Source organism: Lissotriton vulgaris, chromosome 8 (assembly GCF_964263255.1).
Source record: "Lissotriton vulgaris chromosome 8, aLisVul1.2, whole genome shotgun sequence".
Lineage (NCBI taxonomy): Eukaryota > Metazoa > Chordata > Amphibia > Caudata > Salamandridae > Lissotriton > Lissotriton vulgaris.
Genome location: NC_141696.1, coordinates 876,922,371 through 876,938,880, shown reverse-complemented (window position 1 = coordinate 876,938,880; position 16,510 = coordinate 876,922,371). Strand labels below are relative to the sequence as shown.

Here is a 16,510-nt window from a genome sequence, read left to right as displayed (position 1 = left end):
TAGTCCAAAGTCTACGCCAGTACATAATTGGCTGCAACCTTGCTAAGTCAGATACAGCCTTCCTGCCCAGATCGTACCTAAGCGGCAGCAAAGGAGTACCCTTAGGAAGGCTAGTAATAAGTCGGAAGAACTTATTTTCCGAAATTTGCAATTTCCCAAGGTTCTCGTAGCTCCACAACTCAGCCCCATAAAGTGCTGATCCTAGGGCTTTGGACTCATACACCTGAAGCGCTGTTTTTACTGGTTTTGTTAGGGATTTTCTGTGCTCAGAGCCAAGTGCACCAGCTATTTGTCTGTGTCTTATAGTTGCAATGTCTATATGTTTGGTCCATCTTAGGTCATTTGATATATGAATTCCCAAATATGTAAAAGCGTTGACAGTCTCCAATGGGCGATCATTCATAACAATGTGAGATCTACGGCCGCGACATGGGTTGAAAACCATGAGCTTTGTTTTGGACACATTTATTTCTAGCCCGTGGTCCTCACAGAATTGATCAAAGATGGTTAAGGCGCGCTGTAGACCACTCGGGGTCTTGGATAAAATCAGTGTGTCATCTACAAACATTAAAATCGGTATCTTGGTGCCAGCCAAAGATGGGGCGTCCACGTTTTCAGACAACATGCGGGAAACAACTCCATTAATATACAGCGTGAACAGCGTGGGGGCCATAGAGCATCCTTGGCATACCCCTCGCTCAACAGGGAAATCTGAGGTGACCATACCATGTCCTCCCCACTGGATCCTCACAAAATTTGCCTCATGGAGCCTCATTAACATTGTCAAAAGTTCTTCTAGTAGACCCAGGTTCTTCAGCACTTGCCACAGTTTAGGCCTTGGGACTAGATCAAAGGCAGCCCGCAAATCTACAAAATCTGCATACAGGATGCCCTTCCCCAGTAACACGGTCTTCCATTGTAATAAAGTGAAGCAAAAGACCTGGTCCATCGTGCTGATAGATTTTCGAAAACCTGCTTGAAATGGGGACAGGGCGTTGTTCTCTTCAGCCCAATCCAAAAGTCTATTAATGACCACCCTACCGATCACCTTTTGGATGGTGTCAATTAGGCTTATGGGCCTATAGTTTCCTGGTTGCGATTTATCTCCTTTCTTGAAAATAGGAATTATAACTGCTCATTGCCATGACGCCGGTATATTAGTGCCCTGGGCAACCGCATTCAGTAGGAGAAGGATGTATTTACTCCAGCGCTCCTTGTCATTGATAAAAAGATCCGCTGGCACCCCATCTAGTCCCGGGGCTCTACCATTAGAAACTGTGCTTAAGGCCCCCATAACTTCGCTGTTACAGAATAAGTTATCTTTATAAAAAGAAGGCCTGTAGTCAACCGTCAGGTCATTGGGCTGGGTGTCTGCATACTGAGGCTTAAAATAATTGATCCAGTCCTCCTGGGATACATTATTGGCGTGAGGCTCCGATGCACCCCCCTTGCCCCACTTAACAATGTTCCAGAATAGCCTAGAATCCTTTTTGTCACTAGCCTCCTTTAACTCTTGTCAGTGGAGCTCATCCCACAGTTTCTTCGCATTAGCTATGCTTTTTATGTACTCTATTCTAGCAAGGCGAATAGACACCAAAACCCTCCCCTTGATCGCGGCTCCCAAAGCGGCTCTAATCTGCCTGCACTCAGCATTATACCACTTTGCTGGTTTGGAGTTTCTCGCATTAATTTTCTTTGCAGGTTTCTGGAAATAATCCCTGATAGCTACAAAGAGGTTCTCGTGGATTCTGGTTGCTTTATCGCTGCCTAGGTCATTTAAATTAGCTTGTTCAAGGAGAATAACTGCTTCGTCAACCTGAGCATTAATACTATTTATGGTTTGCTGATTAGCCTTAACGTTTACCCATTTCAGCCTGCGCATGTCATTGGTTGGAACAGTCAAAGGGGCATTAACTACCTCATGTGTCATAGTCACACTGTTTGGAACCCACCATTTGTGTTTGACACATACCGGATTATGATCGCTTTCTTTTCGAAACTGCCTTAGTTGGTTTCAGCTTGCTGTGGACAGCTTTGACAGCAATGTCGATCAGTGCTCTGAGAGCTACAGCTTGTAGTAGTGACCTCTCTTATCAGTCAGTCAGTCAAACACTTTTATTTCGGTTAAAAACAATAAAAAGGCATATTACATGCAGTGCTATTTGTACATGATTTTACATTATAAAAACGTTAAAATACATCATAAGATCAACATACAAAATTTCCAGGTAATAAAAAGTTAAAAAGAGGAGATACAAAAATGAGGATCTCGAAAGTACTATAACGAATCCCACCAGGGTACCCGGGATACATAATAAAAGGGGACCTCCCCTTTTTTTTACATCAAGTGCCCAGTGGGGGATACTTAAGATAGAGTGGCTTTTTTTAGTATTGCACACCTAATAAACCACATGGGCAGCAAAAATCTGGAAGTTGCAAATACTGTCATAAATACAGTACCTGTTTTGAGGATTCTATAGGTCTCCCTAAAATCTCTGAGACCTGTGGACTTGCAGAAGAGGATTATCCATTTAGCTCTAGGCCTAGAGTACGAGGGGCAGAAGAGCAGAACGTGCAGATCTGTCTCTCTGCTTCCCCGACATCCGGGCAGGTGCTCACTAGTGGTGTGGCTTTTGACCACTTTTCTGTGACGTCCCTAAGGGGGAGTGAGCCATGCCTGAATTGGATATACAATTTCCTGGCCAGGGGGGACTGGATGTCATCTAAAAATCTCTCAAAGATTGGGAGGGCCTTGATATCCAAAAAGGTATTGTTCAACCTACCCTGGGACGAACTTGAGACTAAAAGGGCCAGGCAACACTCTCTCACAGCTTTACTCAAACTTTTTCTAGGTAAAGCAGCGCAGGTCTCCTCAGGGGAGGACCATAAGCCCTCCCTAACTAAGGCCTTGGAGAGGTGCCAAATGTGCCTTCACCAGGGTATTTTCCCCGCACCCCTGCTAGCTAACAGGTCCCGTAGGTCCTCCCTACAGCTCTCCAGTTCTGAGGTGGCCCAAAGTCGTCTCCAGAATAACAATGGACGATTTGAGGCGACGTCCTGAATAGGGACCATGCCCAGGTCCAGCCTTAGGGGTATGAGGGGTGTGCTCCAGGGTAACCTCAGGAGACGTCTCATAAAACTATTCTCAGTGAGAGAGAGGGGGGGCGCACTTACGTGTCCCCACATGTCCGCACCATAGAGTGCGCCACCTCTCGCCTGGACTCTATATACTTCAACCGGAGGTCCCACCTGTTTGAGAGGGGATTCATTAAAAAGTTTTAAGATGCCACCTGTGGATTCGGCAAGCTTCAGGTTGACTTTAACAATCTACGGCCCTGAATCCATTCTATCAGTAAGGGTGATCCCCAGGTAATCAAAGATTGACACGCGATCCAGTGCCAAGCCATCCAAGTGCGGGTGAGGGCAATTGGGGCGTTTCAAATTGAACGCCATATACTTGGTTTTGGTGAAGTTAATTTCCAGATTCCTCTCCTTACAGAACCTGGCAAAGGCCTCCAATGTCCGCTGGATGCCCCACGAGGATTTCGACAATAGGAGGGTATCATCGGCGAACATTATTGCCGGTATGTTCCGTCCTGCTAGGATAGGAGAGTCTAGATCTTTAGCTCCCAAAACAAAGGCAATCAGGCCATTGAGGAATAAGGAGAATAGCGTGGGGGCTAGAACGCACCCCTGCCTCACTCCACGTTCCACCGGGAATGGGGTTGAAAGAGCGCCTTTCCTCCCGTACCTCACCCTAGCATACGTGCCCTTGTGCATCCGTTTAAAGAGGTCACACAGGTAGGCCGGAGCTCCCATCCCCTTTAGGATAGCCCAGAGCTTGTCCCTCTGGACCTGGTCAAAAGCGGACCGGAGGTCCACAAATATTAAATACAGGCTACCCGCTCCCAAAGTGACCGTCCTCCAGTACACAAGCTGTAGCCTGAACAGCTGGTCGATCGTAGAAACCGCCGCCCGAAACCCTGCCTGCAGAGAGGTTAGGATGTGATGGTCGTCCATCCAACACTGCAACCTGGTTAGAAGAATTCGGGCGAAGAGTTTCTGGAGGACGTCGATCAAGCTTATGGGGCGGTAGTTGGCCGGGTCCAGGGGAGAAGCCTTCTTATGGATGGGTATAATTACTGCTCCCAACCAGCTCGGGGGGATAGCCGGACCCTGCATAATTGCATTGAAAAAGGTGCAAATATAAGGTGCCCACACCCCTTGTTCAGACAGATAAAGGTCCCCAGGTATCCTATCAAGGCCAGGTGCCTTCCCCGGTATCAGACTCCTTATTGCCACCTTGACTTCCAAGATCGTGCAGGGATAACTGTCCAGGGCACCTCCCTCGACACTGGCTGAGTCAGGCAGACTAACTAGTTCCAATGATTCCGCTAGGGGTGGCTCGGGGTCAGGAGAGTAGAGGGGCTTAAAATGGGCAAGCCACACCTCTTCACAGAGGTTAGGAGCAACTGCGGGCGTCCCAGAGGCCGGGCCTCCACGCACCAAGTTCCAGAAAGCCCTGAACTCGCGGGCATCTAGAGAGCTCTAATTTTCTACCATCTGTCAACTTCCCACTCCGCTTTGGCAGCTTGGATCAGGTTGGTATAAATTTGCCGTGCGTTTCTAATTGTCGACTGGGTTCCGAATTTCACCTCCTTTAAGAGTGTAAATTTTGCCTCCCTGCATTTTTTATTGAACCAATTCTCTCTCTTGTGGGGTCTCCCCCTACCGGACTCGGGAGCTGTAAAAAGGTCAGCCGGGCAGATGAAAAGCGCATTATGAATGGACTGGATGGCCAGGAGGTAGAGGACCCAGATTTCCCATTCCTCAGGTCGCTGACCTCAACTAAGGCCCCTGCGACATGGTTGTAAATCTCTGCCTACTTGTCCGGTGCCTGATCCACCCTCTCCCACCTGACCCGCCTACCTCCCCCTGTTAGGAGTAGGTGCCGATTAGTAAGAGTCCCAGCTGCATCCTGGTGACCAAGTAACTCAAGTGACAATTGATTATGGTCACTGCCAATTCTTGGGGATACAGCAAACGATTTTAGTTGAGCCCAGAATTCCACATTGATCAAAATATAATCAATTGTCGTGCTTTTCCCCAGTCTGTTATAGGTACGTACACCTGGTATATCTGGAAGGAGACTGCCGTTACAGGCCCTTAGGGAGAAAGCTATGAGCAATTTATTGATAGCAAGTACCAGCGGCCTCAGGCGGTTTACTGGGTACATGGAGCATTCAGGGATGAGCCACAATTCATCTTCCTCAGAAGTGACAGGGGGAATCCCTGAGAGTGGCTGATTTTGTGTTACGTAGGTGGAAAAGAAGAAAGAAGAGCCTCCAGGGCCTCCAAAATAGATAGACCTTGTTGCCGGGGGAAGGGACGTAGGTAGATATTAATCACTGCCAGGACCAGACCCCACTTAAATGTTAGTGTAATACACAGGATATCTAGACAGTTAGTGTCAATTACCTTGACTGTGCATCCCAGGTGGACTGCCACCCAGATGCACAGCCCTCCAGAGGGTCTTCCCCTAGGTCCCTGAACCGCTGCTCTAAAATATGACACAAAACCTACCCTCGCGGGGACAGATAGTAACCAGGTCTCTTGAAAAAGGCTGAGGTCATACCCATCCACCAGCTCCCCCCACTCAGGGTTTTGTAGCTTTGTCCCCAACCCGGCAACGTTCCAGGAGTCGATCAGGGTAGGGCGAGGGGCCAATAATCCAGGGAGGGCTTCAATGGGGTACGCCAGGCCAGGAGGGGTGAGTGTTGCCCCTAGTTGAGGATCCGAGTCCCATCCATCCGTGGTGACTATGTGATTGTCGGATAGTTGGGGCAGGCCATCATTCCCTAGGTTTGCCGCCTGTGATAAAGGCCCTGCTTCCTTGCTTTGGTCTCCGACCTCAGAGAGTGCCACTGGGGATGGAGCTTCAGTAGGGGCAACCAGCAGTAGTCAATCCACACTGCTCCAACTGCTCAGGGCCCTATAACTGTTAATTACTGGAATTGTAAACTCAGGGAAAGTGTTACTGTGGGGAGGCAGGGGATGTTCCAGTGTGGTCATGGCCTGGTTCCTACAGTAGAAATACCCCAGATGACAAGTATTGATAGGGCCTGGGGAGACTAGTCCACTGCACCTTAACAAGTGCTTGACTACTACAGGATCCCTGAAGTTAACGATGATACAATCACCCTCCACATCTTTTCTTCTGGTGCCCAACCAATCAACCCTACGGACAAACAAAATCTCCCCCTGTCCTCTACCCATAAGGGGTCGATGCGTGTTTAACCATTGGTTGACCTTATTCTTTAACTCTGGAAGGCTTCACCCCGAGAGTCGTTCAATGGGGGCACACCCGTGAGCACCACAACATACGGGGCTACCTCTGGGGGAGCTGGGGATAAGGTGAGCGCTTAGTGTGAGTGGTTTCCAAATGTTTAGGGGGGAGGAGGTTTGTGTTTTGCAGGGGGAGGAGGTTTATGTTTACTCCCAGTTGACGGCTGATGCCCTGGAGAAGACAGTTGGAATTGCACACCCGGAACATTCCCACCTGTAACAGTAGGAGGCACGCTAGTGCTCCTGCAGGGGCCAGTGGTATCTGCTGGTGTGGGGGATTTCCTCACAGATGCAGGTGCCGGAGGTTGTGGGGGATTTATGGGGAGAGGATCAACGTCCCGTCCGGTGTCCTGATGAATAGGTGGTAGGGTTCCAAGACCTACTCTAAGACCCGTGTTCCCCACAGCGTCAGCAGCCAGGTCTTTCCCCAGGCCTTTATGATTGATAGAAGATACCAATCTATCCATCCTAGATGTAAGTGTTTTAAAGTGTGAAGTTATGACCTGATCTATGTGGGCCTGTAAATCAATTAGTAAATGTGTTGCTCACAGTGGGGGTCCAGTGTGTGGTGAATGAAAACCGGGTTCCAACTGTAGAGGAACGTGTATTGGGTTTGTGTTATTCACATGTTTGCGAGCAGATTTCGTCTTCCTTCGTTTAGGACGAGGTTTGGGGGCCTTTGTCCCTAAGGGTGGGAGATGATGCAATGGTTCTACTTCTGGAGCTGAAGCTTCTGGGGCCTGTTGTGCACAGGGTAATTCTGAGAAAGACATAAGAAGAGAAGTGGATTCAAAGGGGTTGACTGTGGAATCCCCTTCAGGCTGGGAAGGAATAATCGCTGGGGTGAGTGAGAGTCATCTCTCAGTGTTTTTGATTGCAGTTGAGACGGCTCCAATTGTTTTTTGTAACATTTTATCAATTCCTGTAAGGGTGGGTAGGGGCTGGCTCGAGGCTGCTAGCTGTCTAGTCACTGGAGGTGAAGTGGGAGCCTTATTACTTTTACCCATGTTGTTCAAAGTTAATGAAAAACGAAAATAACAGGCAGAGCAGAAAGTTAAAAAGCTAAGGGACAAATTTACGTTAAAAACAAATTAAACTACAGGTTTGTTATGAGAACAAAAGGATTCACAGCGATTATTAGCACCAATTGAAAGAGAGAGGAAATAAACCCCCTAGCTATGCCTATTCATTAGAGGGTCAAACTTTAACTACTACATAATATAAAACAGTTAGGGTGTATACCCACTGGAAGGAACAAATCGTAGTAAATACCAGTCAATAACGGAGTTACCACGGAGTCTTACGGGGGTGGCCCTGCCCGGCCTCGTTTGGCCCCGGACGGCCACAGACGGTCCCGCCCTTGTCCCGGGCTTCTCCCGGCGACGCCCGCGCGCATCCCGTGGGACGGGAGGCGCAAGGCGTTCAAATAACCCACGGTGACAAGGGGGAGGGGCTGCTGCTTCTGCCGGTCTCCTCGGGGATTGTGGGCTGTGTAGTCCTGCCCCCACTCGCTTCCAGCACTGTGCCGGTTTCCCGCAGCGTCTCCCTCAAAGCGGGAGGTGCAAGGCGTTGAAATAACCCCCGGTGACAAGGGGGAGGGGCTGCTGCTTCTGCCGGTCTCCTCGGGGATTGTGGGCTGTATAGTCCTGCCCCCACTCGCTTCCTTGCACTGTGCCGGTTTCCTGCAGCGTCTCCCGCGAAGCGGGAGGCGCAAGGCATTGAAATAACCCCCGGTGACAAGGGGGTGGGGCTGCTGCTTCTGCCGTCTCCTCTGGGATTGTGGGCTGTGTAGTCCTGCCCCCACTCGCTTCCTTGCACTGTGCCAGTTTCCCGCAGCGTCTCCCACGAAGCGGGAGGCGCAAGGCGTTGAAATAACCCCAGGTGACAAGGGGGAGGGGCTGCTGCTTCTGCCGGTCTCCTCGGGGATTGTGGGCTGTGTAGTCCTGCCCCCACTTTCTTCCTTGCACTGTGCCAGTTTCCCGCAGCGTCTCCCACGAAGCGGGAGGCGCAAGGCGTTGAAAGAACCCCCGGTGACAAGGGGGAGGGGCTGCTGCTTCTGCCGGTCTCCTTGGGGATTGTGGGATGTGTAGTCCTGCCCCCACTCGCTTCCTTGCACTGTGCCGGTTTCCAGCAGCGTCTCCCGCGAAGCGGGAGGCGCAAGGTGTTGAAATAACCCCCGGTGACAAGGGGGAGGAGCTGCTGCTTCTGCCGGTCTCCTCGGGGATTGTGGATATGTGTGGTCCTGCCCCCACTCGCTTCCTTGCACTGTGCCGGTTTCCCGCAGCGTCACCTCTCTTATCATATCCAAAGCACTGCTGGTGGATTGTCACTTGTCACAAATAAAGTAGAAAATCATTTTCAGCTTCACTTGAAGAATGTTTGTGAAGGTTCAGAGGAGCACAAGTAAAATTGGAGCTGAGTAGGGCAAAGTCGGTTTGGCCCGAAGCAGCTTCTACTTCCGCTATTGCAGCGCTCGAAAAGCTAGGTGTGGGACAAGTGGTTATCTTGGTGTGGTGTACATGCAGCTTATTAGGTGCCTGCAGCCTAGTGCCTGTCGTGCACTAAGTTCAATTTTACTTGCCAGTTTTATTTATAGTCACAGTTTCAAGCTGGTTTTGTTTGTCTTGAAACACTTGCTTCCAACAATCACAACTAACTTATCAGACTTTATTCAAGGGCTATGTTGGTAGTGAAGATATTTCTTTTATTCTCTAGAGTGTGAGGAATTGAGCACATGTTAATTCCTTGATGGGCTGCTGGAATTTTAGTATTTTCAGATTTATTTATTTATTTGGATTTTAAGTGTAAACAGCCCAGCTGAATGACACCCTCAAAATGGAAGCCAACCAGGGTTTCAACCGTTTGCTAAATAAATGTCAGCCTCTTTGTTTTGCAAAGAGTGAACTCTTTGAACTGAAGAAATACCAGCCATTCAAACAGAACTTAAGCATGGTCAATGAATCTGACTTCCAAAGGTGATGCTGTGGATCAAGCAAAACCCATAGTTACACCGGCACTTTCGCCCTTAGACCAATCTTTAAAGGAATTTGTGGGAAAGCATTTTAAATTAAAATGAGATGGGGGTTTACAACCTCCATCAGAAACTCATCTAGAGATGATAAAGAGATATCAGCTGACCTGCTCAAGCCATCAGGTTTCTTTTTTTCTCGGCTGTCATCTGATTTGGTTTTAGAGTTTTTGAAACTACACTTCTCCTCATCACGCATTTGACTTTAGTCAATACAGTTGCAAACTTTCTGTCAGAGGCATGGGGCACGGAGGGGTCTTGGAATCATGTTACCAGTAATACTACCTGGAATTAAAACTTGGGGGAGGTAGTCAGTTAGCTCCCTTAGGCAAGAAAATTAATGCCAATATGTCTAGATGTCCTAATTTAAATACAATCAGCTTCTTCATCTTGCTCCATGTTGGATGTGTTTCTTATGATGCAGACAACTTTACATGGTATCTTTGCGGCATTAAATTTAAATAATGATGCAATGAAGTCCCAATGGGGTTATTAAAATATTATACTTCTGACTTGCTGAATTTAGACACAAACAGTTATGTATGCCTGCATTGGTAAGGCCAATGGAGGCACCTTCTACAAACTTGATGGAGAAGGTAGTTCCAGACTTAGCCCATGACCCTTTGGTGTACATTTCACGTAGGCCACTATCAATTGAAATGCTTGGTGATCTGATGGGCAAATAAAAGAGGAAAGGAAATCCGAAAAAATAACATAAAGGGTTACATATAAACAAAGATAGTGCCCTGAAAGCAGTTGTAACCAAGAAGCTAGAAAAAGTTCTTCTGTTTTTAGCAGATAATAGCCATGCCCCTTACAAGATCGTCAAGGAAGGTGGAAATGATGAGGATAGTTTATCAAAACATAGGATGAGCTATTTTAAGAAGTTAGAACAGTGGTACGTCCCAGGAAGCTTTAACAAGTTTGATGCGATTAGGGAATGCATCTAGAGTGAATAGCTCACCAAAGGAGAAAAGAGGGTGTCCAAGTAAGTCTGTAGGTATTAACCGTAAAAGAGAAAGTTAGAAGGCATAATCAGATATAACTTCAGTTCGATCTAATGGGAAAAGTAAAGAGAGGGCTTTATGTAGACCTAATCAGATTAGGGAAAATAAGTAGAAAATTGAGGCATTAAATTGTGTGTACCTATTGCAGATATTTCTCCACTGTCCCTCTTTAGAAGTGATCTTCTCAGAGGATTTAAAACAATTCGGATTCATAAAGAGTAATGAAAGGAGGGATGTTACGATTATCCTGTTGTATTCTAGTTTGGTGAGGGAATCAATGTTGTATGCTGTTCAGCAACCTAAATTGCAAGCAGTGAAATGATTGTCCAATACAGAAATTGTCAAAAAGATGGCACCTGCGAAACCATTCCTAATTAATCATGCAAGTTTAAGCATCAATCCGTTTTTTTACTCTTAGAGGAGAAGTACTTAATCCACAGAAAAGAACAATTGTAGATATGGACATTTGAATAGTAGTGCTACCTAGGGCCAAGAAATCTCCTAAGAAAAGTATCTAGAGGTGGAAAATTGCTTCACCTGTATCAGTTCAAATTGGGACAGTGAGGGGAACTATACAAAGCTGAGCAATGTAGACTAGAATAAAAACTCTTCACAGAGCCTTACTCTTGCTTCCTTGAATACGCAGGGTGATAAATACTTTTAAGTTTTGAAGAACTGCTGTGCCAAATTTAGATTATTTGTCTGAAGGGGACATGACTTTGTGAAGAAACATCAATGATTGAAATCTTTGTTAAAATGCAATAGCTAATAACTCAGGCTGAGCATCAGGTGGCTTGTTAAGCTTAATTTCCTCAAATATCACAAGAAATGTTAAAGTTGTTTTTACCAAATATGATTGGTTTCTGGCTAGTAAAATTGAATTTTATCCAGACTCAGCAGGAGTTGATGTTCTTATTGTGATGAACTGTTTATTTATGTTTTCAGACTAATGATATAATAAATAGCAACAGAAGACTTTGATTGATTACCTATCCAATCTAATGAGTCATTCCCCAATAGTGTAATTTGTGGAATAGGTGACTTTAATCTTGGTTAAATGCTTCATAGTCAAATTGAGAAAGTGTTGTCATGCAAACAGTGGTAGCTTAACCCCTTCCTTGCTGCCGTCGGCCATTGGCCAATGGCAGCACTACCTCCCCAGTGCTGCCGTCGGCCAATGGCCGACGCGGCCCCGCCCGTTTTGCGGAAGTGGCGCACTGCGGGAAAATCGGGGGCCGCAAGAAAGGGGTTAAAAGCTGCACAAAATAATGTTGGGTGGTTTGATACTCATTGTCAGGTGGTAAAACGCCAATTGAGAAAGTTAATAGAGCGTTAAACTGACAAATTAAATATAATCTAAGGAGGCATATAAAGTATTGGTGTTGGAATGTAAAGCTCTGATAACAATCAAAGGAATCTTTTATTAAAATACATTTTGGGATGATATGCTGACAGCTATCTCCTCCAAGGATACAAGGAGATACTGGAGATTAGTGCAATGTGAGATGGAGAGAGAATAGGCTTCAGTGATGTGATTTCAACATGGACAAAACTGAAGTTCTGATCTTCGGCCGACACTCTGCCCTCTGGAATGACTCATGGTCGCCATCGAAACTCCGACCCACTCCGAAAGACCACACCTTCAACCTCGGCATCATCCTGGTAAGAGAAATCTCCATGAAACGTCAGGTCAACACCGTGTACTCAGCATGCCTACACATGCTCACCAAAGTCTTCAAGCGGCTCCCCATCAACAAAAAGAAAATGGTGAGGGTAGCCCTCATCACCAACCGGCTAGACTTTGGCAACACACTCTATGCAGGCACCACCAGCAAACTCAGGAAAAGACTCCGGATGATCTAGAACCCAGCTTGCAGAGCGATCCTGAACCTGCGCAAGAGGACCTACATCACGCAACACCTGAAGGAACTCCACTGGCTCACTGTTCAGAAGATATGCCTGTTCAAGCTTCTGACCCACGCCAACAGAGCCCTTCATGACCAAGGACCCCCCTAAATAAAGCATTGCCTGCATTTCCACCGACCTCCCAGGATCCCCTGCTCTCCCCACCTTGCCCTCGCACAGCTGCCACTCATTTGCCGCACTCGCTCCAGAGGACAATCCTTATCCCACCTCACCACTAAATCTTTGAGCGTCCTCCATCTCCGCACCTGATCCTCGCTGACCCACTTCTGGAAGGGATTCAAGACCTGGCTCTTTTGACTGATACCTGCAGCATAGTGCCTGGATACCCTCTCAGGTGATATAGCAGCGCTATATAAGTATGATTTAATTGATTGATGGTTTTGGAGACAGCTTGATTTAACTTTTTTGAAAGGCTTACATGGTATTGAGTATAAAGAGAGATCCCTGGAAAATGATGTCTGGGACGAAGAGACGTTGTCTTTTTTCTATATACGTGCTATAAGAAGTAACAATTTCCTCCCTATACCTTTCAAGAGCATTGGGTATTGACATCTTCATGTGATCATTATACAAATTAAAATTGATTGATGGTCATGGTTCTTTATCATAGTGTTTCGATGGATAACAGTGAATGGTTTATTTCTGGAAAGTTTTAAAGGGGTAGTGATCAAACCAATTTACAGAAAGGGTGATCCCTCTGATCCTAAAATCTGTCAGCTAATAAGCTTGATAGATGTGGGTGTGAATGTCTGTCCTATCATTTTAATCTTCAACTTGTAGTCTTTGGCCAGGAAGTCTAGTGAGCTGAGTGGCACTTTTTCAGCTGCTTTGTCGACTTCCAAATCTCATTTGACTTCGTCAACTGCACGCTGTTGTGGGATAAATTGAGACAAATTAATAACCTTCATTGTCTCCTTTCAATGTTGAGAGAATTTCATAAAACAAATTGGAATACTGTAGAGCTTGAGATAGATGGAAACTTATCAAGGATATCCCAATTAAGAATGAATAAAGCAAGGCTGTGTTCTGGCTTCTATCCTATTTGCTCTCCCTTTGACTGATCTACCCTCCAAATTAACCCAAATCGCCACTTATTTCCCAATTATTTGCGGCATACTTGTTCATTTACGCCTATGACCCGGTAATAATGGATGCTACACAATTAAGGTTGCAGGAAAAACTAACCAGCTTTTTATGTTTAGTGTGAACTTTATAGATTGACAATAAATATGGAATAAAATAATGTGGGTGTAAGATTAAGCCTTTCTCAAGGTCTAATATTAATGTATGAGTGGACAATGGGCCCGATTCACAGAATGAACTTAAGACTCAATCCTAAACTTACTACTGTTTTGGTATTCACAGATTGCACTTACTACTTTTGGTATTCACAGAATGAACTTACTACTTTTGGCATTCACAGAATGCACTTACTACTTTTGGTATTCACAGAATGAACTTACTCATTTCGGTATTCACAGAAGTTAGGACTCCTAACTTTAGGACTCCTAAATGCCTTCTGTGAATACCGAAAGTCCTAAAATTACGATTTTTCCCAATTTAGTAGTAGTAAAGTTAGGACTACTAACTTTAGGACTCCTAAATGCCTTCTGTGAATACTGAAAGTCTTAAAATTAGGATTTTTCTCAATTTAGTAGTAGTAAAGTTAGGAGTCCTAACTTTACTACTACTAAATTGAGAAAAATCCTAACTTTACCCAAGTTGTCTTTGTTACAAGCAATAAGGGTGGAAGTCAATTTGGTATCATGGAGATTTAGAACAATGCTATATGCTTTACGTTTTTGGAATAAGATTGTGATCTCTCCTCAACACAAAATTGCCAAGCAAATTTTAAAAACGAGTAAAGGTGGGCCCAGGATATAAGAAAGCAAATGATGGAGGTACACTAATTAGTAACCTTTGTCACAAATTGAACTACATTCACTGGCCCAGTCCGAATTAGGAAAAAATTAGTGGGAATATGATCCTAGAGAGCGATCAAAAATGTTATTTATTACTTCTTGCCTCAAAAAAGCAACATATCCTTGTATTGTGTCTTTACTAAATTCCGAACTGAGAGAACCCATTTTGAAACTTAGGGCATCATTATGATCAGGATGCATCACAAACCTCTATAGGAAAAATACACTTCAAGAACATCCCTGGACCGTGTGGCAAGCACCATGTTTAGGGCCAGGGGGGAAGGGGAATCCGCTAGGGGCCACCAAAGTCACTTTCCGCCTGTCTTTTCATGGCAGGTGACCCGCCTTGAAAGGGCAGGGGGAAAAGGACATTGTGATCCCTATGACAGTGCCTGAGAAGGCACTACCCCTGTAGTAGGTATTACTTACCCACTGATTGTCCCACCGGCTCCTTGAGCCCATTAGAAAGCGGCGGACTTTCTCTCCCTCTGCTGCCTCCGACCACACTCATTGTAATGCGTTGGCAATCGAACCTCAGCAGCAGATGGCAGTCGGACCGCATTGGATGAGCCATTGAATGCGGCCCAACCATCTTCAAAATGACCCCCTTAAAGTATGTCTTGACCCTTTTTATATATGCTCAGAAGCTGTAAAGTCAATAAAAGGAACTGATGTAAGATGTTGGCATGTCTCAGTAGAGACATTTAAAATTCTTCATATTTTGCTTGATTGTCATAATGTCAGATCAGAAATTGATTTTTAAAACTAATTTCAATGAAAAATGGTAATAAGATTTACATCCAAGGTTTTTAGATGTGAGGTGGGCTGGGAAGATTGTTAAAGGCAGTACATGATACAGAATCTTTTAATCGGATTTATTCTGAATTATAGCATGTAATGTAGTGTTATAGATTGAAGGACTGCACTGTAGATCTAATATGTTTTATGGACTAAAGTCCAAATATCGAACATAACGCAAAAAAACTTAGAAATGAAAATGTAGTACCATTCACAGTATCCAAAACTAGATTTAAATGCCTTATAAAAGAAAATGTTATGAATAAATCAAAATGGAAGACTTAAAAGCAATTACCCAGAAACACATTTTTGCAGACGTGTGCATTTAGAAGATGTTCTACCATGATAATGAGTTCAAAGTATTGTCAAGCCAAAATATTGTATTCAGAATATGGAATACTACCATATTGTGAATGTACATATGTCTGGGTAAGTAGTGATTTGCTATTTTTAACTCCACATCTGCATACATTGAAGATATGCACTTCTGACCATAGATTACTGTCATGATATTGTGCTATTCTGGATAAGATAATAATGTAGCCCAGTATTTTGTCACTTCTTTTTGTGGCATGCATGCATTTAGAGTTATCTATCTTATGGAACACAATTAATAGGGGACCCTCTTCAGAAATAATAATACAATAATACTGAAGAATTGCTTGGGTGTGTCCATGGCCCATTACTTTTTTAGTTTCTCTCATGGTCCCCCAAAAATGTTGTGTTTATGTCTATGCCAAGGAACAAAGAAGGAGCTCTTGATATTGTAAATTCTGGAAGGGTTTGGCAGATTTTTAAAATCATCTTCAAGCCTAATTGCAGGAATAACAACGCATTTAATTACAGCATGAAGTAATCATGAATTGTGGCTGAAGATCGCATAATCTTTTAAGCATGCAATGAAGAAACTGTAGCATTTTTATTTATAAAAAATAGCTGAATCATAATTGAAGTTTGCAACACATTTGTATGCTTAAAAAATACCTAACTAAAGACTTAAAATTTGGAAAGAACGTCTCACTAAGCAGTAATACATTTAAATTGGAAAATGGGTGATATTTTTAAAAACTCTTTTCATCCAACTTTAATATAAGTAATTGTTAGTTTTTTAATTAAGTTTAACTTTTTTTTTATTTCCACAATAAACCATGTTCCGGGCCAAATCAGTAAATATGCCTTTTTTTATCGTCAACAAAATTATTTCTATATTTGCTCATTTATGAATGAGGTTGTAAAACTTGTCTTGTTCAATTGTTTCCAGGGGCAAGTGGTGGATAGAGGGTCATTTTCAGAGCTACTGCAATCTGGAGTGGACTTTGCTTCTCTACTAAAAAGTGAAGATGATGATCAGCCAACGACTCCAGACACCCTAATAGTAAAGCCATCACGGATTCGAACCGTCTCTCAGTCATCTGTATGGTCGCAGGAGTCATCAGTAAAGTCACAAATCGAAGGAGCAGCAGATCATCTGCAAGTGAGTGGTT

General features: G+C 44.7%; 1 protein-coding gene across 2 annotated transcripts in view; it reads left to right on the top strand.

The window, feature by feature from the left end:
- Positions 1 to 16,510, top strand: part of ABCC4 (ATP binding cassette subfamily C member 4 (PEL blood group)) — a 1,668,368-nt gene that overhangs the window by 843,495 nt on the left and 808,363 nt on the right. For both annotated transcript variants that reach the window (XM_086934802.1, XM_086934803.1), the window contains exon 15: positions 16,288 to 16,500. In XM_086934802.1, coding sequence (XP_086790928.1) covers positions 16,288 to 16,500 — 213 coding nt within the window. The remainder of the gene's footprint in view (positions 1 to 16,287; positions 16,501 to 16,510) is intronic.